Source organism: Trachemys scripta, chromosome 9, assembly GCF_013100865.1.
Source record: "Trachemys scripta elegans isolate TJP31775 chromosome 9, CAS_Tse_1.0, whole genome shotgun sequence".
Taxonomy (NCBI): Eukaryota; Metazoa; Chordata; order Testudines; family Emydidae; genus Trachemys; species Trachemys scripta.
In genome coordinates, this window is record NC_048306.1 from 23,766,664 (window position 1) to 23,792,121 (window position 25,458).

At 45.0% G+C, this 25,458-nt stretch overlaps 1 protein-coding gene across 1 annotated transcript in view; it reads left to right on the forward strand.

The window, feature by feature from the left end:
- AR (androgen receptor) overlaps positions 1–25,458 on the forward strand; it is a 119,482-nt gene that overhangs the window by 30,104 nt on the left and 63,920 nt on the right. Inside the window, exon 2 of the mRNA XM_034781910.1 lies at positions 24,800–24,951. Within this exon, the coding sequence (XP_034637801.1) occupies positions 24,800–24,951 (152 nt within the window). The remainder of the gene's footprint in view (positions 1–24,799; positions 24,952–25,458) is intronic.

A 25,458-nucleotide genomic window follows, 5' to 3' on the forward strand; every position in this document is an offset into this window, starting at 1 on the left:
GGGGTGGATCAGGGAGATTGGGGGAATGCAGTCATTGTGTGGTCACAGCTCATGGACATGTAGGATTAATTATTTAGTATCTGTACAGTGCTTTGAAAATGTGAAGTGCTGTATGAATGCGAAGCATTATCCTTACTGCCCTATAGTAAATAAGTACACCTCTACCTCGATATAACGCTGTCCTTGGGAGCCAAAAAATCTTACCGCGTTATAGGTAATACGGCGTTATATCGAACTTGCTTTGATCCGCCGGAGTACGTGGCCCCACCCCTCCCTCCCCCGGAACACTGCTTTACCGCTATATATCCAAATTCGTGTTATATCGGGACGCGTTATAAAGGGGTAGAGGTGTATATAAAGAGTATAAAAATATGAGGTTTATTAAGTGTATGTAAAACGTGCTACTGTTCCATAAGGGATGTCACAACTGGGAGGGAATTGTCAGTGTTGGAAGATGAATTATTTCCCTCTATGTGTATTTTCACCATGTCCCTTGTGAATTGACTTGGGAAAAGATGCTGTATTTTCAACAATTTCTTCCTTGATTGGTCTCTCCAGTGTCTTACTTTTAGTTCAAAGGTGAGACCACCATTTTCTCCAGAGGCAGAGATTGATTGGTCACCATCTTTCTTTCTTTGAAAAGCAACAGAGAGTCCTGTGGCACCTTTAAGACTAACAGATGTATTGGAGCATAAGCTTTCGTGGGTGAATGCCCACTTCGTCAGATGCATGTAAAGGTGCCACAGGACTCTCTGTTGCTTTTTACAGATCCAGACTAACACGGCTACCCCTCTGATACTTTCTTTCTTTGGAGATCTTAGGTATTTTCTGAGTCCCATGGATAATTTTCAGTGGCATGAGAATAAACCAGTTGTTCCAGCTGTGTTCTCAGTTGGGCCTTTGTGTGTGTGTTTCCATATCAAGATACGTGGTTTTTGGAGTTGTCATACATGTCATATGATGCATTAGCATACTATGGTCTTTCTTTTTAAAATGTAAATAATATCCAGATCCTTATCAGCAGGCAGAAGTCCAGGCTAGAATTAGCCTCCAAGTAAGCCACATAATCATCTTTTCTGTTGCATTTTGCAAAGTGTTTGTATCATGCAGAATAGAAATTAGGTTTTATAGTGCACTTTACAAATTTAGACCTGCGTTTAAGGAAGTCTGAAATAATTTAGGGCTGTCTATGTTGGTATATTATACCTTTTTCCAGAGCCCTCAATGTACACATCACACCAAATAAAGGTCCCATAGACTGATTTAGAGTTCCTTAGTTAGACTCATACCCACTAACCAGTAGAGCTGGTCAGAAAGGGGAATTTCTATCCATGAGAAATTCTGATATTTTGAAATTTGTTTTCATTCTCAGTCAGAATGAAAAGTCAAAATGTTTTGCAGAATGGAAATTCTGAAAAATTTAGATTCAGAAACATCAAAATGTTCACTTTGATATGGTAAAAGTGTTCAGGGTTTGTTTGTTTTTTGATGATGTTGAAACATTCTAATATAATATACTATACAATATATAACCTATAACATTGAAATTCATAATTAATGTGTCACAAGAAAATGAATGTAAATGACAAAGTCAAAACAAAACATTTTTACCTTATAGAAATGTTTCGACATTATTAAAATGAAACCAGAAAGTCAAAACTATTTGCTTTGACAATTGACATGTTCCTATGGAAAGTTTTGATTTGAATGAAGCTGCATTCTCTGATGCCAAACTGTTCTGTTGAAAAAATTTTAAACTAGCATGTGACTTACACCCCTTTCATCTTTATGTCTAATCCGTAAATTTGGCCCAGAGACTCTTCACACACATACCAAGTGCCCAGAAGGAAGGAGTGTAGCAAGAGAAGCAGCTAAAAGGAGAGTGCAATGAAGTATAAATGGAAGTATCCCACCCCCTTCTTCAACATACCCCTTCTTCCTGCTTCTCAGCATGTAAATTACCCCAGCTGAGACTGCTTAGCCCTCCCTATGCATTGTAACTATGGCTATGTCTACAGTACAGCCCGGATCAATGCTCTGAGATTGATCCACTGGCAGTTGATTTAGTGGGTCTAGTGAAGACCCGCCAAATGGACTGCAAATTGCTCTCCAGTCGACCCCTGTACTCTACTACCAACAAGAAGAGTAAGGTAAGTCGATGGGTGAGTTTCTCCGGTCAACTCCCCGCGGTGTAGACCCCGCGGTAACTCGACCTAAGGTACGTCGACTCCAGCTACGTGAATATCGTAGCTGGAGTTATGTAGTGTAGGTCGACTTACTGCAGTAGTGTAGCCAGAATCTCCTAAGGGAGTTCATTTGAAAGGTGAGGCTCTGATTTACACCACCTTACACATCACCTGTGGATTTGCTCCAGAGAATCTCCGAGTACTTAGCATGCCTTGAGTTAGATGTCAGCACTGCAGGTAACCATGGGATCTCTTTTGCATTCTGCATCAGTTCACAAGCAGCTAGAATCTGCCTTACAGTCAGAGAGTACATTGGCCAGGACCCCGGGTCACCCCTACTTTTTTTTTTTTTTTTTTTTTTGAAAGAACCTGTGTATCTTAACAGCCCCTTGAGATGGGCAAGAAGCGCCCTAGTTTAACACAATGTCTTTATGACATCATCTCTGGCAGTGCATTAGCCTCCCCACCCATTCCTTCCATATGTCACTCCACTGTCTTCATTGGTTAGGAACCTATGTCCTTGGATAGAACTTCAGCCAACCTTCTGTAGTATATGAACAAGAATGTGTCTGGTTTCATCGTTGCTGGAGCTGGTTTGAGTATGTTTTCAATATTTCACTTGACTGCTGTTGTTGTGTGTCCCATGGGACAAAAGCAGAAAGTCTCTCATTCATGATTTGATCTCTTACTTGTAAAGAAAATCAGGATTTCCTGGGCTGCTGGAAAATCCACAGCAACATCTTAAAAGGACAGTTTTGGACAAAAAAGAGCGATGAATGGATTTGCCCTCTTTTGTTTATAGAAGAATTTGAGCCAAAACTATTACTCTTTGGCTATAGCTGAGACCACCTGGCACAGTTCATAAAGAGGTGCAAAGCTCACTTGATCCTGGGCTGGCTGTGTGTAGGCCTGGTCCTTCAGGCCGCTCTAGATTAGACCAGTTGCCAACAGCTCAAAGGGGATGAAATGGCAGTCAGGGATTAGCAGGCTGGAGGGTCAACCTATCCATGTGACTATTCCCAGTTTAATTTAAGGTCGGGGGGGGGGGGGGGCAGTACATCAGCTCCATGCCATCGGAGAATTCCCCTGTGCTGGGAGGATCATCTGTGCACCAGCTATGCCAGATTTGCACCCCAAATCCACTAGTGGTGTGGTTCAAAGCCAGGGCCGGCATTAGCTTTTTTGCCACCCCAGGCAAAAAAAAAAAAAAAAGGTGGCTGTACTGCCAAAGCAAAAAACAAAACAAAAACAAACGGCAGCCGCAGGGAGTGTGTGGAGGGCGGTCAAGGCGGCTTGCAGGGGGGGTGAAGGGCGGCACCCGCCTGCTCCCTCCGCCCGTGGGCAGCCAGGCGCTGCAGTCCGCTTGCAGCCGGGCGAGAGGGGCTCCCCCCTCCGGCGTTGGGATGTCTCTCCCGGCTGAGCAGGCTCCAAGGGGGCCGACACAGGCAGCGCTGGCTGGGGTCTGCGACCTCCCCGTGGGGCTGGCATTGCAGCGGGGCTCGGCAAAGTGCAAACGGCGCCGGGATCAGTGGGGCCCGCCCTCCGCTGCCCGCCGGGCCGCCGCAGAATCCTCCCTCCCTCCGGTGCCTGCCGGGCTGCCGCAGAATCGTCCCTGCCACCGCTGCCCACCGGGCCACCGCAGAACCCTCCCTCCTTCCAGTGCCCGCCGGGTCGCCGCAGAACCCTCCCTCCTTCCAGTGCCCGGGGGCTGCAGGAGGTGCTGGCTCAGCTGCTCCTTTAAAGGCAGCTCGGCGGGGCCAGGCTCAGAGCGGCGCGGGGAGCAGAGGCCAGTGCAGGCAGCGGGGAGTGGCGCGTCCCGGGGAGCCCAGTGGCACGATGAGCAACGGGTCGGAGTCCGTGCCCCTTCAGGGCTGGGCTGGCCTCCCCAAGATTGGCCAGAATGCCGCCCCTTCCAATGTGCTGCCCCAGGCACGTGCTTTCTCGTCTGGTGCCTGGAGCTGGCCCTGTGCAAAGCAGCTGCACTGAAGCTGCAAAAGAGAATTGGGCTCTATAGCTGAGAAACCTCAGGCTTTAAGGGGGTTTGATTTGTGATAGAACTGTGTGGCTTTCGCCTAGCTCTACTTTTATTCTAAACTTTCAACAGGTATGTCCTAAAATGACTATCTTGTTACTGTCTTAACAGAGAATGAAGGGAACACTCTCAGAGCTGGGAGGCCTAAAATTAGACCTAGGAACTGTGTTTTGGTTTGCCGGCAGGCTTCAGAGAAAACAATTTCTGTCTGCTTCCGTTCTCTGCCTGCTCATAAGAAGGAAGCAGACAGGTAGAGCAGAGGGATGGTGTGCCTATAAAGGAATCCAAAGCCCAGGGTCTCTTGCAGTATTGCTACTCTGCAGAACTGAAGTGTATCAGAACTCCAGTATTTTTTTAAATACATGGGGCTTGATTTACATCTCACACAGGTGTAAATCAGGAATGAGCCTGTTGAGATCAATGGAGTTAATCCAGTGTAAAACTGGCCTAAGTGAGAGCCTATTGGTCCCATCCTAGTTTTCAGCAGGGCCTCTCTCTGGCTGATGAAAAATTGCACTAATACCAAAGGCAACATTACACACTACATATATATGAATGTGGGTGCACAGACACTATTCCAACATTTGAGCGTGAGCAAAGCATTAGAATTTGCATCTACCAACCGCTCTTTATCCCAATGGGTTTTCCAAGTGCAACAATGTTGGATCACACACAGGTGTTAGAATTTTTAAAGCGATCATGCAGACATTTACAGCTGTAAATTGGAGGCACACACATGTGCATGCATAGTATTGTGGGCTGATGACAGTTTTGCAAAGTTGCAAGTCAGATAGTGATCTGGCTGAAAAGTTGGCATTAACTCTGAGATGCTTGGGTATTTACAACTGTGATGGCCACAGATAATGAAATGTACTCATCATAATTGATAATACCCTTTTTATAAGTTAACTCAAAGAAAGTTCTGCCCCAAGAGCCTAAGTTCTTATTGCTGTATAAGTTGTCTACACTAGAGAGAGTTTGCCAGCATTGCTATGCCAGCAGACACGCCTAGTGGAGATGCAGTTTATAATGGCAAAAGAGTGCTTTGCAGGTATAATTTATGCCAGTTCTCAGAGCAAAATAAACCAAAGGAGCAAAATAACTATACCAACAAAAGTTTCTAATGTAAACCAGGTCTAAAATACTAATGACAGGTTCTTGGCAGCTGTCTATTCCTTTCTTTTGCTTATGGTTGAATTAAATGGAATAATCCATGATAGCCAGCATGCCCTTTGTTTTGAAGCTTCGCAACATTGTAGCTGCAATGTTTTTGTTTGTAACTCCCATGCTTGGACCTGCCTTAATTCTATCCCTTCAGGCTTCAAGTGTTGCGAGTGTGTTTCCTGATTTTCCTTACCACATATCTCCAGCTTTTGATGACACCTGTGTTTAAACAGAGGCTTTAGTCCTGCCCTGTCCACTTTTATCGTGAGCCTTATCCAGCAGTCAACATGCTGATTTTGTAGCGTTAATTTCCTCACCAACAATTTAATTGTCTACTGAAATGGAAAAATCCTCCAAGTTTGGAATATTCCGGTCTACATGTAAATCCTGGCACCCCTTCAAAGCTTTACAAGCCCTCCAAGCACACGGTGGAAGCGCCAGTTCTCTCTTCGGTGGGAGTTTGTACACATGTACTTGAGGGCAGAGTGTGGCACTGGGTGGTCCATTTCTGTAGCCCTTGCTCATGCTGAGTAGATCTGAAGTACACACGTTGCAGAACTGAGGGTTTAAGGCCAGATTCTCAGGGAACTGACAAGCTGAGAATTTCTGTGGTGGAGGGGTGGGGTTGCCCTCAGCTGGTGTAAATTTATCCCCCAGGAATTCAACAGAGGGTGCATGTTGGTGGGGGGAAACGAGTGGGGCGGAACTCATCACCACCTATATTTAGGATAGTGGAATGGAGGGAGCCCCTTTAATGGAAGTATTTTGGGGGATGCACCCCCACATAAACTTGCTCATGCCCAGGGGATGCGGGGGAAGTGCGCAGAGGTGAGAGCAGGATCCAGGGGGACTGGAATGGTTGCTGCAAGACCCAGGATTAGTGCCAGGAGTGGGACCAAGAGGGGCTAGAGCTGCCATCACAGCACCCAAGATTGAGCCAGAGGGCAAGGAGTGGGACTTGGAGGGTCTGGAATGGGCCCAGAAGCAGGACCCTTCTTCCCAGCCAGGAGCCAGCTGTCTTCCTAATCCCAAGGTCTCAGTACCTCTCCTTAACTCTCTCTCCTATCCCTCCACCCTCACATTTGCAGGGCGCTTTTCTCCTTCCCCCCACTTGTGCTTAGCTGGCATATAGTCCCTTGGGGATCATAATGCTAGTGTAAATTTAGAGAGCCTCTGTAGGCTGCCTTAACATGTACTGGGTCTGGGGTCAGGGCACACAAAATCATGGAGCTGTAATGGCTCCCTGCTGCCCCACACTCACTCTCGCAAGCTGAGCATCAGCTCTTGGAGCCTGGAGACCATCTGCCCTGTAATGTTTATTGTCTAGCTCTCTGGCCTTTGCTGTGACAGATAACTAGCCAGCACTATTCTAATGTTATGCGTGAGGCTGGTTACAAACAAAGATGACCTGGTAAGACACACACTACCTGAATCAAAATGATCGCAAACAGAAAACCAGCCACAGTAATTTCAGTATGATTGAACCAACAGAGTAATAATCCGTGTTTGACACCTGGGGAAGAGGACACTATCAGGAAAGAAAAACATTATCAATTAAACTAACCGCCCCACATACACCCCACATCTAAATTGAAAACTATAGACCAGATCCTCAGACGGGTAAATCAACCTAGCTCCATTGGCTTCAATGGAGGGTGTGGCTTTGTCCATGAAAAACAAATGACAGTCCTTTTAAAATCAGACTATCAGTATCTGCAGCACAGTTTATAGCATCTGTCATGGAGTTGTCAATGCTGTTAATGATACTGAACAACTGGTGTTTTCTAAATATACAGTAATTGCTAACTTAAATGCTGTACAAGCATTTAGCACTGTTGTGCTGTATGAATCAATAATACTGCACTGAATTAAATTTCCAATAGTCTGGATACTTATTGAGCATTTTGCTTGTGTGACAGGGAAGTCGTACCCACATCTGTATAGTAGGTGCATGTATTTGATTGTTTTCCTTGTCTATGTATAAAGTCTATAATAGTAATAAGTCACTCCATATCATGCATTTCATGGTGATTTGTGCACTTTTTGGGTAGTTCACTCAATATTTGAACTAGGGCTGTCAAACAATAAAAAAATTAATTGTGATGAATCGCAGTTTTAATCGCATTGTTAAACAATAATAGAATACAACTGAAATTTATTATAAATATTTTTGGATGTTTTTCTACACTTTCAAATACATTGATTTCAATTACAAGACAGAATACAAAGTGTACAATGCTCACTATATTATTATTTTGATTACAAATATTTGCATTGTAAAAATGATAAACAAAAGAAATAGTATTTTTCAATTCACCTCATACAAGTACTATAGTGCGATATTTTTATCATGAAAGTACAACTTACAAATGTAGATTTTTTTTGTTACATAACTGCACTCAAAAACAAAACGATGTCAAACTTTAGAGACCACAAGTCCACTCAGTCCTACTTCTTGTTCAGCCAATCACTAAGGCAAACAAGTTTGTTTACATTTACGGGAGATAATGCTGCCCGCTTCTTAGTTACAATGTCACCTGAAAGTGAAAACAGGCATTCGCATGGCACTTCTGTAGCTGGCATTGCAAGGTATTTATGTGCCAGATATGCTAAACATTCATATGCCCCTTCATGGTATGGCCACCATTTTAGAGGACTTGTGGTCGCTAAAGTTTGACATTGTTTTGTTTTTGAGTGCGGTTATGTGACCAAAAAAAATCGACATTTGTAAGTTGCACTTTCATAATGTAGATAATGTCCATAAAAACCTGAATGGTGTGGAGAAAATGAATAAGGAAGTGTTATTTACCCCTTCATATTACACAAGAACCAGGAGTCACCCAGTGAAATTAATAGGCAGCAGACTTAAAACAAACATAAGGCAGTATTTCTTCACACAATGCACAGTCAACCTGTGGAATTCATTGCCAGGGGTTGTTGTGAAGGCCAAAAGTATAATTGGGTTTTAAAAAGAATCAGATAAGTTCATGGAGGACAGGTGCATCAATGTCTATAAGCAAGATGGTCAGGGACACAACCCTATGCTCTGGGTGTCCCTAAATCTATGACTGCCAGAAGATTGGACTGGACAATAGGGGATGGATCACTTAATAATTTCCTTGTTCTATTCATTCCTCGTGAAGCATCTGGCAGGATGCTGAGTTAGATGGACCACTGGTCTGATCCAGTGTGCCATTTTATAACTAGGGCCCCACCAAATTCATGGCCATGAAAAATGCATCACGGACTGTGAAATCTGGCATCCCCCAGTGAAATCTGGTCTTTTGTGTGCTTTTACTCTATACTGTACAGATTTCATGGGGGAGGCCAGCGTTTCTCAAACTGGGGGCCCTGACCCAAAAGGGGTTTGCAGGGTGGGAATCACAAGGTTTTCATAGATTCATAGATTCTAGAACTGGAAGGGACCTCGAGAGGTCATCGAGTCCAGTCCCCTGCCCGCAGGTTATTTTAGGGCAGTATTGCCATCCTTACTTCTGTGTTGCCTTCAGAGCTGGGCGGCTGGAAGTCAGCGGCTCTTGACTGGGCACCCAGCTCTGAAGGCAGCACCCCACCATCAGCAGAGCAGAAGTAAGGGTGGCGATACCATACCATGCCATCCTTACTTCTGTGCTGCTGCTGGCAGCAGCTCTGCCTTCAGAGCTGGGCTCCCGGCCAGCAGCCGCTGCTCTCTGGCCACCCAGCTCTGAAGGTAGCACCGCTACCACCAGCAGCATAGAAGAAAGGGTAACAATACTGCAACCTTGTGACATTGTTGGGATAGGACCCCTACAATTACAACACCATGAAAATTCAGATTTAAATTACTGAAATCATGAAATTTATGATTTTTAAAATCCTATGACTATGAAATTGACCAAAATGGACCGTGAATTTGGTAGGGTCCTACTTATGAATTATTGCTGATTTGTACCAATTTTTGGAGCACACAAGGTTTTAAAGAGACACAGCTAATCTAAAACATTTGAAATTGACTAATTTTTAAATCATCCCATTTCTGAGTGAGCACATTTTAAATCATATATCCTGAAATTTTTTTAAAGGCAATTCTAATATTTTTATAAGGATTTTAAAAATTGCTCTCTAAGGGTTTTTTTCAGCAAGAAAGAAACTGCCTAAATGACTGCATAGAACAAAGAACAAAATTGACAGCACACAGAGTGCGTCCAATACACAAAGGTAACACATTGCAAAGGGAGATTAATTTTATTTTATTTTGCTGACTTTTTAACTATTAATCCCTTGGGGGACTTGTTTAGCTCTTAGTCATTTGAGTGTTAATTGTAACTATAGTAGTGCAACCTTTTCATACAGAAACATAATTTTTCAAGTTGACTGAGTCTTTTTAAGGAACTCTTTTTTGAAAAGTCTGGACCAATAGCTGAATCCATTTGGCTGGAATTGATTTGGTTTGGAGGGATAGGTTGGCGGGATGCCTTAGAGTTAAAAAGTATTTGACATTACACTTGGTTGTTGATCTGTCAGTCTGCATGCTTCCAAGTGGACTGCGAGCGCCTATCCCTCTTGCTTGAAAACTGAAATACAGTTTGGAATAATTTTGCCGAAGTTAGCAATGACTGGTCATTTCAGTTTTCTGTCTCTTTCTTTCTACAGAACCCTAGCAGATTTTTCCTGTGCTAGTTTTTCAGACCATATGAGAGAGAGAAAGAGAGAAAGCTTTGTAAACATTAAATAGTACGTGTTCTGCATAGTGCTGCAACCTACAGGGAAATATTTATCCATCAAAAGAAGATCTCAGGAGAGAAATACAGAGGGTTAAACCCTCAAAAGAACAAGGTCAGCCTTTACATGGACAATTTATGACTAATTTGGCTGTTGCTTCTTCCAAAACAATATGCCTTGCTTTCTCTACATGTAGGTTGTGAATAGCAATAAGAATTTTAGTAGGGGCCCTTTTCCCCTTGGCAAACCTGACAGCAATTAATCAGAAGATGGAACTTAGAGCACCTGTTTTCTACCAATTGTCATTCAAGATTGATATCTTTAATGTATTGTATTAGCAGCCCAAATTGAACTGACTAGACTCCATCATTTTCACATTAATATCGGGTTGCAAGAAAGAGAGTCAGTGATTTAGTAAGGGGCATGCTCCTTACAAGAATAAAGGAGTTAGCATATTCACCCCTTCAGTTCCAAATTGGGTATGCTATTTACACCATTTTTCTTCACTTCTTGTTCTGAACTATTGCTGTTACTCTCTTAAACAGCTGCTGTGTTTCACCCAAGAGGTGGCTGCACTTCACTTGTTGGCAAAGTGAGTTGTGTACGTACTTATAGTATCACTCTTCAGCTGATGCAAATTTGCCTTGCTCCATTGAGGTCAGTAAGATTAGACCAGTTTACACCAGCTGAGGATCTGACCTATGGCATTTATAATGCTAAATGCTACTTTGTACTTCTGCTACATGGAAAAGGTCACATGGTGATAAGCATCTTACAGATACCTAAAGCAGACAGATGTGTGAAGTTATTGTCCATAATAATAATTATTGCTCTGGACCAGTGGAGTTTCTCCTGTGAGATACTGTTGAATTAAACAGCAAAGAGTAGAGATGATCACTCAGCACGCTACAGTCAGGATTCTGCTTATTACTTGGACATATTTTGATGGGAAAATATTAGCATAAGTAACAATATTTCACAATTGGCTCAATCTGCTCTGCAGCCTGACAGGGGTTTGGCAGATACCTGCACCTTAAACTGGAATCTCACCTTCACCTTACTGGCAGTGGCTGTTTTCCTCTTTGGCTCCACTGGGATTCCTCCGCCAAGTATATCTCCATTAACTTGGAGAACATGTCTGGTGCAAGCTTGCCCATCACCTAGAGTCCCAGCTACAACATGAAGCACACCGAGCACTCTACATGTGTAGCAGTTGCCCTGCTTATGTATGATCTATGTCAAAGCAAAGATAGTTCTTTGATTCTTCCTGGGAATTAGGGAGAGGGCCAGTACTAACTTTATAGACTTTATAGACTTTAAGGTCAGAAGGGACCTGTATGATCATCTAGTCTGACCTCCCGCATGATGCAGGCCACAATAGCTGACCCACCCCCTTCCCTTGACTCAGCTGTTGAAGTCCCCAAATCCTGTGATTTAAGGACTTCAAGTCGCAGAGAATCCTCCAGCTAGCGACCCCCGCCCCATGCTGTGGAGGAAGGCGAAAAACCTCCAGGGCCTCTGCCAATCTACCCTGGAGGAAAATTCCTTCCCGAACCCAAATATGGCGATCAGTAGAACCCCGAGCATGCAGGCAAGATTCTCCAGCCAGACCCTCTTTGACCATTGATACTATTTACCCGCGATGGCACGCTGTTGATTGATTGACTAAAATCACGTTATCCCATCAAACCATTCCCTCCATAAACTTATCAAGCTTAATCTTAAAGCCAGAGAGGTCTTTCGCCCCCATTGTTTCCCTCGGAAGGATGTTCCAAAATTTCACCTCTCTGATGGTTAGAAACCTTCTTCTAATTTCAAGCCTAAACTTCCCCACCGCCAGTTTATATCCATTTGTTCTCATGTCCACATTATTACTGAGCTGAAATAATTCCTCTCCCTCCCTGGTATTTATCCCTCTGATATATTTAAAGAGAGCAATCATATCTCCCCTCAGCCTTCTTTTGGTTAGTGTAAACAAACAAGTCTCCTTTCATACTACAGGTTTTCCATTCCTCTGATCATCCTAGTGACCCTTCTCTGTACCCGTTCCAGTTTGAGTTCATCCCTTTTAAACACTGGAGACCAGAACTGCACACAGTACTCCAAATGAGGTCTCACCAATGCCTTGTATAACGGAAGCAGCACCTCCTTATCCCTACTAGATATACCTCACCTAATGCATCCCAAGACCGCATTAGCTTTTTTATCACACATTGCACAGAAGAAAATTCCACACTGGAAAATGTGCATGAGAGAACTGGGGTTGAGGGAGGGACAAAGAAGTGCAGAAAATGTGAAGGAAATGCAGTGCTGGAAGTGGAATTCTGATCTGTACTCCCGAACAATAAGCATGTTACATTTATATAATGAGTGCCTTCCAACTAAATGTGTTATAATACATTTTGCAAACTTTCACTGGCTGGCTGTGCCAATAATTACCTTAATTCTGCTGTGGGGAGGATCTCTGTAACTCAGGCTGATGTGTGTGTGGAAATTACCCTGTGACCAAAGACCGAAGCTTGTCTCTGCACACATATTCCACCTGCATGTAAATGTGATTTGTGTTACTGCTGTGCCCAGATCGTAATACCAATGCCATCCTGGGGCATGGCTTCACCCGTAAATTAGTTAAAATGGCCTCTGTTCATAATAGTGAGAACCAGTCATACCAGCTCAGGAAAGTTGTGTTCTGGAACAGCTCCGAATAAACACAGTGACTCATGTTATGTGGCCTAAATTTCCAGGTCTGTGCAATGTGTGATCAGGGAGGCTGGCGGTTCATAGTACTGAAAGTAACAAAATGCAATGTGTGTATTTTTTAGGGAGAGATTTAAGTTTAAGAATAGTAGAAATCTGGCCCCCTATCACCAAGAAGCAGGTAACACCTATTCAGCTCCATGCATATCATGCATATCCTTCGAGAGAGCGAATCATGCTCATGCACTTGCTTAAAAGAAAAAAGAGCAATCCTGCCGGATGTTTGGGGCATAGGATGAAATTTTGCTCCCAGTCATGCCCTTGCAATGCCATTGGCCCCAGTGGTCTGTGGAGATGGACCAAAAGTCAGAATTTGTCTCTTTGAATGCAGTTTTCGGAACTGCTTTTGAATTAACTAGCCCATGTAACCTTTGCCATTGGAGAGTTTCACATCAAGCTCCCTATTTTTACCTAGCCTTTGTAAAACCTGTACAAGGTGCCTATATCCTCTGCTCAAAAGCATTCAATAAAGGCCTAATGATTTAATAGGGGAGACTAACTATCTCCCTGACCATAAGAATAGCATGCTGTTAAGCAATAATACAAACTTGGTGCAGCATTTGAAATAAAATAACATCCAGTTAATGTTTTTTGTGCAATCTTTAGCAAATGCCACCTCAGTCATTTTGGCAGTGTCTCCCGGGGCCATGGAACACAGGGATCAAGACTATCTCATTACTTCCGATCTCCTTTAGTCACATTTTCCTTTCATTGCCATGGGGAATGGAGCATAGAATTGAATATCATGGTGCAGGTTAAATGAAATTAGAAAACGTTACACAGGACAGATTGTTTCCTTGGGAACTAGCTAGAGCTCTTGTTGCACTTCTGTGGTGCACCAAGGAAACCACCAAGGTCTTGACCTTGGAGATTCCAGGTGACTTTCAAGTCACCAGGATGTCACAGTGTGCAGGTGTGATGGCCTTATGGTTGTCAGCATGGGTTGTTATTTGCTTTGTTTTCTCATGCTTTGCAATCAGGTGAGCTCCAGTCTTAAGTAACATGGTGATGTGTTTGTGCTTGACTTTCTTAATGGATGGATTCTGTATCAGCCGAACTCAGATGTTTCATCTTTTCCCTCTCTGGCGGAGCTATTGATGCTGCTCCCGTTGACTCACGGGTGGTGTTTTTGCAACAATTTCTGTTCCCAAGCCCCATGCACTGTGCAAGCCATTACTCACCGCAGAGGCCATACAAATGTGGCAAAGACTGCAGTATGTACGTGCCAAGCCAACCATTCCAGTCTAAAAACTATAGGCCTCTGTTATTGTTTCACTCATTTAACCTTGTTTCCCCTCTCCACAGTCCTTGTAAAAGTTGGCTGGAAGTGTGAGGGCTACTGATTACAGCTGAAATAAGGTCGCCAAGTTCCCCATTAGTTTGCTTACTGATACATATTATGTCTGTTTTCCCAAGGTATATTTCAGGAAAGGGCTCCCTGGTCTAGGAAGCATTTTGAGAATGTGTCTATATACATGTGTAAAGACAGTCCAAAAAAGGGAGTGGCACAGACTGTCACAGGGTTCACTCACTGCTAGCAGCACCTCCTGCTGGCCGTCCTAGGAATTAACTCTGTGAGACATTGCACTTCCCCTCTGGAGGTGTCTTCCCCATGTCATCTCACCCTGCAGCCCCTCTTGGTCCAGGGGCTGGAGTCTCCTCTTCTGTGGCTAGGCCCTCCAGACAGGTCGCTAAAGTCCTCCCCTTCCAGAGAATTCAGTTCCTTCCAGACCTGCTGGCTGTCTGGCATCTCCAACACCCTTGCTACTTTCCAGTGGCTGGCAGGGGAACCCAGGCCCACCCTCTACAATGGGTTCCAGCCCAGGGATCCTATAACAAGCAGCCAAAGTCTCTGCACGGTCCTACCCCTTGTTGCTGTTTCCCTGGGCTTCTTCCTACATATTTGGCTTTCCCTCTCTCTGGGTTTGCCAGCCTCCCTACTCCCTCCACTCAGGGAGTGGCTGCAGCTTACTTCCCTGCCTTCTTGCATCCCCCTGTGTGTAGCCACCTTCCTGGCTTTACAGGCCCCACCTGTTCTTGCACAGCTGAGCCTCCTTACAAACAGTTAGTTCTCTGCTCCCTGGCTCCTCCTCCAGGTGCAGCCTGGGGAATTAATTGGCCAGCCTGACCATCTTAACCCCTTCCAATCCTGTGTGGGGTGAACACGCCATTACACAGACGTGTAGGTGGCGTTCTAACCTAAATTGTTCTTTCCAAGCATGACTGTAGAACCTTGATTTCGCATCCACACACAGCGATGAAAACAGAACGTGTTATAACATCAGATGCCCTTACTCGTGGCAGAGAGCCATGCACTAGCACAGGTCTTGTAGTGTAGATGGGTTCTTAGAAGTGGCTGGGATCCAGTACAGATTGGATAATAAATGGCCAAATGTTTGTAAGTGGAGTATTAAGAGTAAAAGCAATACTTGAATTAGGGTGTTTGATAATGGATGTATGCCAGTACTTCCTACAGAGTGCGTTATAAAGATACAAGACCAAACCAGGTAGGGAGGGGGGCTCTGAATCCAGTGATAGGAATGTGTGCCATGTGTAGAAATGACTGCCATATCAGCTGCAAAGCCTGATGCTTCCACTGTTACTTAGAACAGTGGTTCTCAAACTAGGGCCGCCGCTTGTTCAGGGAAAGCCTCTGGCGGGCCAGGCCAGTTTGTTTACCTGCCGCGTCCGCGGATTCGCCCAATCGTGGCTCCCAATGGCCACAGTTCGCTGCTCCAGGCCAATGGGGGCTGCAGGAAGGGCGGCCAGCACGTCCCTCGGCCTGCGCCGCTTCCTGCAGCCCCCGTTGGCCTGAAGCGCCGAACCGCGGCCAGTGGGAGCTGCGATTGGCCGAACCTGAGGATGCGGCAGATAAACAAACCAGCCCGGCCCGCCAGGGGCTTTTCCTGAACAAGCGGCGGCCCTAGTTTGAGAACCACTGACTTAGAAGACCTTCATTAGGAAGCTGTGCTGGATCTGTTTGCCCTCTGTCTTCTTGCCAGAGCAGTTTGGAACTTCCTTAGTATCCTACTAATGTTTATTAATATCAAAATGAAGACCAAGTTCTGTTTTGTGTTTACCACAGACATTCACCTATTGTTTGCCATACTTATTGCTCTCACAGGGATGCTATCTTCCACCTCCGCCCCCAGTAGCCACACATGAAAACAAGAGATGGTCAGTCTGGAAACAAACTCAAGGCTATTTAGAAAAGGGAAACAAAAGTCAGTGTTCAAGACTGTGTGTTTACAGATTAAACTANTGCAACTCTTGGAGAGGGCAGGGCCGGCTCTAGGATTTTTGCCACCCCAAGCAAAAACATTTTTGGCCGCCCCCCCTTTTTTTTCGTGCCCCTCTGTCCCCAGCCCCGCCCCAACTCCACCCCTTCCAAACCCCTTCTCCAAATCCCCAGCCCCGCCTCCTCCCTCGGCGTACCACATTTCCCCCCCACCATTGCTTCCTGCAGGCCCCCCACGACCTCCCGCCCTAGCTCACCTCCACTCCGCCTGCTCCCACGGGTGTGCTGCCGCTCCGCTTCTCCCCCCTCCCTCTCAGGCGAGGGAGGGGGGAGAAGCGGAGCAGCGGCGCGTTCAGAGGAGCAAGCGGAGAAGAGGTGAGCTAGGGTGGGGGGGTGCAGGAAGTAACGGGGGGTAGAGGAACCACTCTTCGCTCCAGCTCACCTCCGCTCCACCACCACTGCTGCCTCCCCCGAGCGCCCGCCGCTCGGCTTGTCCTCCCTCCCAACCTTGCTGTGTGAAACAGCTGTTTCGCATGCGGCAAGCCTGGGAGGGAAGGGAGAGAAGCGGAGTGGCGGCAGCGCGCTCAGGGGAGCAAGTGGAGGCGAGCTGGGGCAGCGGGGGCACTTTTTCCCCATGCCTCGGAGTTGGCGCCTATGATGGCTGGCGCCAGAATGCTGCCCCTAGAAATATGCCGTCCCAAGCACCTGCTTGTTTTGCTGGTGCCTGGAGCTGGCCCTGGGAGAGGGGATGGGAGCCAGACCAGATCAGTAGAACAGGTCAGCCACCGATTCACCGCTTGCCTCCTCAGCCCCCCTCTCCTGGCTCACCTACTCACTCCCCGCCTGCTCGCCTACTCAGCCCCTCCCCTTCACCCACTGCTTGCCTACTCACCCCTCTGTGGGCCGCACAGTGAGCCCACCTACTCAACCCCCGCGGGCCGCACAGTGAGCCCATGCGGGCCGCATGCGGCCCCCGGGCTGCATGTTGTGCAGGCCTGGCATAGAGCATGTTACTGTTGAGTGTAGTGTCTGATTAGCATGCTGGGATGCTTAGTGATCAAACTGCTAGCAATAAAACAGTCATGAGACACTTTCTAATAAGGAATGGCCTGCAGGAGCCACATAGATATGGAAGGGAAGCAAATCTGCTATTTCCTGTTCCATCTTAATGATCACAAGATCCTGAGCATTGCAGGAGAGACAGCATAGGAGGAGTTTTGAAGTTACAGAAGATGAATTGCAGAGTTTAGTGCCTTGGCTCCTCTTGAAAAGGATAGACGTTTTATTACTCAGGTGGAAAATTTAGTGTGAGCAGTGGGAGAGGGTTGAATGTTCTTCTCATCTATGGTTCTGCTCGGCTTTTTGGGTGTGTTACTAAAGTCTGGCTATTTGGAGAAATTAACTGTTGATAAACAGATGCTTACTATGAAGGATAAATAGCTCTCCATCGAGGAAGTTATCTATATGCTGAATGAGTTACAGCTTGATGTATTATTCTTCCTACAGTGCTCTGCCAGCATTATACTAAAAGTCCTCTTCCCGTGCCAAGAAGCAAGAGAGAGGCTGTTTTTTTTATCCCCCCTCTGAAAGCTGTTTTGCTCCTTTGTGAGCAGTTCTGACCTTGGCCTTCTAGTCATGAACTGAGTCTGGAATCTCTGTCCCACGTCATTACTACACAAGTTGTGTCTGCTTGCACGGCGCTATCTTCATTCTTTGAATTAGCAAGTTACTGTGACATTTGCCACACATTTTTTCAAACTCCATTTGTGTGCTTTAGAGTCCACAGCAAGGAACTCTCTGTTTATACCTGGAGGAGGACAGCAGTGTGCAGAGTGTGAAACCAGAGGACTTTAAAAAGAACTGGAAATACCTATTTATATAGAGGAAACATCTTAAGTAACACAGCATGTGCTTGCTGCTTGCCAATTCCTTCTGTTCAGAGATTTAGGAACTACAACTGCTATTGGTTATTCATGATCTTACTAGCGGTAGGGTCCACTTAGAACAACTTCTAGCAGATCTAGGCTCACCACACCACCTTCCATCCCAAGGTGCCAAGAGGGTGAGGCTTCCTTTTGGCACATCTAGAATAGTTGCTACCTACATACCACAAGAGCCAGTTTAAAGCATTGGTTGCAGTAATCTGAATGTTCCATTTGCTCATGTGCAATAAAGGCACATGCACCTTGCCTAGACACTAGATGTGGTCTTGGCAGGTGGGTTAAGCCTATTCTAGGATCTGGCCCTAGCTGGCAGGCACAACACTAATTTCCACCTTTGCCGTGGAGTTACAGATTTAAATATGTCCTGATCATTTGCCAGCCTCATTTCTGAACTGGGCACTCATTGATGTTAGGCTCATAGTTAGACCCACTTTATATAGCACTGCTTTATAAAGTAACTCTTCAAAAGCAGCATGTTGTTATCCTAGTTCTGTCTCACTAACTCATTCATGTACATTTTATAATATCTTTATCTTACAAGTAAAAATAAAAAACAACTGCTCTCCCTCTAAGATCAAGGGCATACCAGAAAAATTAAGTAGCATTCATTCTGCTTCATACATCATTGACAGTGGCTTCCAGTAATAAAGATCCTGAGATAGGAACTTGGTTAGCAGTTTGGTTGATGATGCAGGACATAATCTTTTGCAGCTCTGTTGGCTTTGCAGATCTGATCGCAATAAGGCTGTATTGATGTGAAACTAAACAAATGGAGGAGCCATTGGGGCCAAATTCTTCCATGATATAAATTCATTGAAGTTAGTGGCGTTACACCAGGGATGAATTTGGCCCAGCGAGCCTTACTACCTTTCTACATATGGCAACATCTCTAGTTTTGTATCTACAGTTGGAAATCTAACTATCTGTTTGTGCTCGCAAATCAAGTGGTTAAGCATCTAAATGCTAGTATTTGTACAAAACTGGATGTGCAAAATTAGAGACTGGATGTAGGCTCTTCTATTGATAGAGATACCCATCTGCACGTGCACACACACGTGCACATACATGAACACACAAATCTGTTGCCGAGAATTATTTTAAAAACTGCCATGTCAGTGTTGTGCCTGACAAGTTTTAATTATTATCTTGCCTTGAAACTTTACGCAATTAAGCTACAAAAATTGCTCATTCCAGAATTGCACATTCATACTGATATCACCAAAACAGCTGCTGCAGAAATGGAGAGGTAAACAACAGGGAAGCATATTTACTTCTTTTCCATAATAAATAGATAGGATAAGGGGAGGAAGAACTTAAGATTTGCCATGTGGAAAAGGATAAATTAAGTAATTTTCAGATTTCAGACTCTATCCAATGGAAAGAAAAATGTGGCAGACCATTAAAGGAGACGTGGGTAGTGTATCTAGGACAGCAGCAAATCCTGCAGTGTGAAGACATTTGCTACAAAACTGTTATTTTTGTACCACCTGTGTTACAATAGTGTCTAGGAACCTCAGTTGAGGACAAGTGCCCCGTTGTGCTAGGTGCTGTACGGACATGCTCCAAAGAAGACAATCCCTGCCCCAGAGAGTTCACCATCCCTATAACAGCTGGGATGCAAAGGGTGGAAAAAATAGACAAGTTGGCAAAGGGCCAGAGAACAATGTAACAAAATGTTTATGGCATTAGCACATGCATAATATATAGCAGTTATATTGCAGTAAGCATATATCTCATTCCATTTCATCTACCTGTCAAATAAAAGAGAACATAAATTTACAGCCTTGTAAATTGAGATCATCAGGGAAGGAGAGTTCAATGTCCTGTGACTCTGCAATGGAATATTCCCCAGAAGTGTGGCTCCTTATTCTGTAATAAAAAGGACACGGAGAACTGGTTTCGACTCAAACTTTTCTCCAAAGGAAACTTCCAGTGTAACTTGGCATTTATTTTGATCACCACATCTAATTACAAAGAAGAGAAAATTGCTCCCAAAATTTAGTTAACCTTTGGACTGTAGAATTAAATTGTTGGTCTTGATCTTCAGCTGCCGCTCCGGAGGATTCTGTATAGCTATGGGGTGAGGGGCACAAAGGTGAGAACATTACTGGATGATGCAGCTGATAGCTAGATCAGGTAGGTAAATGAAGAGACAAAGCCAAGCCTGATTCTCATCTCACTTACACCCTCTAACTCCATTGACTTCATTGGACTGATTTACAATAGTGCAAGTGAATGCAGAATTAGACCCTTGAACTATTAGGTGAAATCCTGCCCCCAGTGAAGTGAACGGCAAACTCCCATTCACTTCAATAAATCCAGGATTTTATGTTCTATCTTTAAGGGTGAAACTTTAAAAAGTGTTTGCAAGCTTCTGAAAATCTGGCCCTAAACTAGTTGAAAGGCAAACTGCAGTGATACTGTCCTTTAAGGAAGGTCTGTTTTGTGGCTGATAGGGTCAAAAATTTAAAAAGGATGTTTACTATGTTCACAGAATACAAAGGCTTTTCTACATGGAGAAGTTTTGTCAGTATAATCTAATATGTGAATTTAAACCAATATAGTTATACTGACCCACCAACCTCTCCCCGAAGTGGACACTCTTATTCTGGTATAAGAGTGGCCTTTTTTCAATTTAGCTTATGTCTCTTGAGAAGGGAGGGGTTTAAGCTAAACTAAAAAAAACCCACTCATACCAGAGTAAGTGTGTCCAGAATAAGGGAGGTCTAGGGGTACAACTACACTGGTACATATGGTAAAACTTTCCCATGTAGACAAGGCCTAAGAGTTTGACCCTGCAGCCCTTACTCATGTGAGTAGTCTCACTGGGGTTACTCATGGGATTAGGGATGCAGGACCTAGCCCTACATTTTAAGGAAGGTTTTAATAACCTGCTTTGCCTAATTAATTGTGAAACTCACATAAAGAAAGGTACAACAAACAGTGCTCCCATTTCATGTGACAATGCTATTAGTTTGGAGTAGCAAAAATATAAATCCATTATGAAATAATAAAAAGTTGGAACTCAAGTGGGAAAAGTTGGGAACTGGGACCTGCAAATAATGCATGTGTATTTGTTTAATTAAGCCTTATTTTCACAGGCAGCTCTTCCTGAGTGCACAGGCTTCCTCTTGAATCATATGCCAAAGTGCAGAAATGCCTGTGATACTGCAGAGCACACAGGCACACTGGGCAAAGGCTAACGGGAACCAGTCCAATGGCAGATAAATATAGACTGTTTTTCAATATATAGAATCCATGATAGATTACAGTTGTGGGTGGGGCTAGGGGGAACCACCAGGAAGCGTCACTATGCTCTGAGGTCTGTGTAAGTGACAGGAGCACTGGACAATGAAAATAAGAAACTCAAGGGACGTTTTCCTCACTGTTTGTAATCAGCTCCCTGGAAGCTTGAAACGGTCATCTGTTTCCTTGGTAATTTTGTTTGGTTTTCTCCATCATTTATTCATATTAAGAGTGCGATCCTGCAATGTTTCTTCCTGTGTGTAACAATTATTCAACTAAGTAAAGATTGCAGGATTTGTTACTGAAGGGTTACTCACTCCTAGTTTGATTTTCAGTAGCACATTTATTAAAGTATGTGCAGGGTTAAACTAGATCTAGAGGTTATATGGATTTTGCAAACAGATAGAAGCAAAGGCAGGTTAAAATTTGAGCCAAACAGATGTTAGTGTCCCTTTCCATATTACGTGATATTAAGCATTATTTGCCTAGCACTTTATAGGTGTTACTGCAAACAAATCGTAAATAAGAAACTAACAATAAAATATGATCGAACTTCCCAATGTCACTGCCAGTACATGCATTATCTAGTAACTCTGATACACAATCTTCATGCCATGTCTTCTTGAAAATCAGCTGCTGAACATATGTGATTTAGTGAGTCACACAGCTGCACAGAGTGTATATCAGAGGACAGGTTAAAGGCGTAAGTTTTCATGTCAGAGAAAAGGCTCTGAATTGTAGATTAATAAGTGTAAGATGACAGTTAAGTGGTTAGATAAGAAGAAAAACATTCACTGTGTATTGTTATTGTTCTAAATGAAATTTAATATTTGTACATTGTGCCATTTGGGTATAGCCCATGGTGGGGTGGGGTGCAGAGCTACCCTGAGGAAGCAGGAGGCATTCTGCCTTGTGGGAGATAATATGCTTTCCAGAGCTCCCCCTGGCACACAGAGGCAGCTCATCTGCTACTACATCTTTATGCGGGGTGCAGACTGCGCCCCTCACTCCACACAGACAGCTGGCTCTGCTGGCCAGTGCATTGGGAGGAGATTGAGCTATTACTTCACCTCCTGCCCACTCCTCCATGCCATCTTAGTTCTGGGTTTCGGCTCGGCACTTATGTGGGCTGTACAGTGAATAGAGGAAGGCTCTTATGCCCTGCATTGCACTCAGTGGGGGCCAGCAGAATCTGGCCCAAATTGAGCAATGACATGACCCCTGCCCCAAAGAAATGACAGTCCAAAATGATTTCGACAGAACTGGCAGTTGGAGCAAACAAACCAGGGGGTTACTGCATCATCCTAGTGCACGCCCATGCTCTGTCCATCCCAGTCCCTGCTCTGTATTAGCGTGTTACAAACCCAGGTTTGATTAGGGTGACCAGACAGCAAGTGTGAAAAATCGGGACGGGGGGGGGGGGGTAATAGGAGCCTATATAAGAAAAAGATCCAAAAATCAGGACTGTCCCTATAAAAATCGGGACATCTGGTCACCCTAGGTTTGATTCACCATCCCTGTCTCCTGCTCGCTGGGCTAACAGTTGGTGACAATGCTGAGCGAGCAGCATACTCACCCATGGGGCGGGAATGTGCAATCCCCCTGGATGTTTAATAAGTATCACTGGTGGGCTGGACTGCAAAGAGCTTTTTGGCCAGTTACAACATCTTGAAGGTGGTCATGCATTCCAAATGGGATAGAGATATTGGGGGGGCTGGGTGGGGGAGGAGGAGAGATATTGTCCTCAGGGTTGCACTGGGGATATGAGAGAGTGCTCCTTTGGAGGAGGAAAGGTTCAGATGAAATATCTGATTCGGTGGGGGTGGGGAGAGGGGCCCATCCCCACAGCCTGTTGGACAGTTTTGCATTAGTTGATAGACTGGTTGAAAAGAAGTCCTTCTGTCAGCCTGAGTGTTTTACCAGTCAGCCCAGCACATCTGCTCATAACCGAGTCCTGCTGTTTCACTGGCAGTTGTAATGGTGGCTGGCGCACCTACAGTTGGAATTCATTCAAAGGGAAGTGCTGTGGCAGGGCTTCCCACTCTGCTGTTTTCTTTATGCAGTTGAGGGCCGCGGGGGCTTGTTTGAGAGGGATTTGAGTGCTGGATTGACAGCTCTGGTGACTGAGGTCCTCTCTCTACCAAGGGGGTACCACACACACGGGGTGTAGCAGCAGCATCATTCACTCTCTCTGTCCGTGACAGGGATCTTAGCCCTGACAGGTGGAGCCATCTCTAGGTCTAAGAAAGGAGTTCAGTCTTTGGCCTGTCAGCTGAATAGCCAATGGTGGTGATTGTAGCTGAGGTTTTGGGGTGTTTTGTGATATCTGCTAGGAATTAGATTGACTCCACAATGAACTTTGATCACTGATGATACCAGTGACCTTGTAATGAAATGCTCTATAGCCCATTGCTGGTCACTGAGCTATCCAGTCCCCTCTTGGGCTACGTTTTTGAGACATGACTGAAGAGAGTTATGGAGCCAAATCGTTCCATTTAAGGTATCGGTTCAGTGGCATGGATGTTTGCAGCTCTTGGGGTATCAATGGAAACTTCACTATTTCATAAAATATTATTATGATTTGCATTGCCTGGTGCGTAGGAGCCCCGTTCACAGGACAGGACCCCCCTTGCCTTAGGCACAGTACAAAGACAGAAAACGAAGATGGTCCCTGGCCCAGTTCTAGCTATCAGTCCTTATTGTTACTGCATGGGATATCACAGGGTTAATGTTTGGATCTGGACTTTGGCTCTGTAGGCCAGTAGATACAGGGAGCACTGCAGAGACTGCACTCTCAAACCTGGTATGAGGGGAGCAAGTGCCTCCTGTTTTCAGCAGGGACTTCTCCATCTGCACTGGATCAGTGATAGAAGGAGTCCTGTCTGCCCATCCTTAACTGAAAGAAGGTCTATGCAGCCACCACTGGGCCTTCAGAGAAGGATGTGTTGCAAACCTAGCCGGGAGAAAGAGAGAGGAGAGGAGCAGCCTGCAAGAGGCTTGATGGTATTGCAAAAATTAAATTGTTCAGATTAAAAATCAAAGGGCCAAATTAATCCTCAGCAAAACAGCACTGACTTTGATGGATTTGGCCCAAATAGCTGACTGATAATGCAGGGTCTCTGCAGTGCTATACTGCATTTGGGCTTGAGTCCTGAAGCCACAGCTAAGTTGGCAGTACAGTGGCCTGTTCCAAAGAGGCGCCTTATGGATCTAACCCCAGGAAGCCCTCATCAAGACAGGACTGAGTTATGAGCACTGGGTCTGATGCTGCTCTAACTCATACTATACACTAAGAGTAATCTCCCCGCCAAAGTCAGCAGGGTGACACTAGCATGAAACTAGCGTGCTGTCAGAGTGGAGCCTCAGCTCTATTGTTTCCCGCCTTCATACGTATGACCCCTCCTGTTTCTTGAGTCTAGTGTTTTGAAGTGAGCAGTCTCCCAAGCACTGCACGCTGAGCTCACTCACAGCTCACCTAGACCGTGTTTGTTGACTCTCTTTATCTTGCTCCCTTTCTCTTTTATCCCTGAAGGTTGGAGGCTGGCAGGGACCACGTTTTGCCCATTGACTATTACTTTCCACCGCAGAAGACTTGCCTGATTTGCGGCGATGAAGCTTCTGGGTGCCACTACGGAGCTCTCACCTGCGGCAGCTGCAAAGTCTTCTTCAAAAGGGCAGCTGAAGGTAATTCACCTCTGTTCAGATCACACAGAGACATCCGAGAACAAGCCCTCCAGCCCTGACATCTCCTATTTCCCAGGGCAGGGCTGCCTGAGGGCCTTGTACTTCACTCACAAAACACATTCTCTCATGAGAAACAAATGCATTAATTACATAAAATGTCCATGGGCATTAGCAGCATCATTAAATGTCTGAGGAGGACATTCCTACCTTCTTAGGAAGTTGAGCTTCCCTGATGGCTCTGAGAAGCCTGTGGTGCAGAGGGAAGCAGAGACATGAGGGTGGGCAGAGAACGCTGAGGGACCCTGAATTCCTTAACACAGAAAAGAAAATTGGTTTCCTTACTGTACCTTTGTCATTCCACATTACAGACCAGTCACAGAAAAAAATACCAATAACCAGAGCCTGGACCAGCCCACCGTCCTTTCTGACACATGCTGCTGGGAGTGGGCTAAGGAGCAGAGTTAGTTAGTTCTCCCTAGCCCATCTGACTTTTACACAACTGCCTAG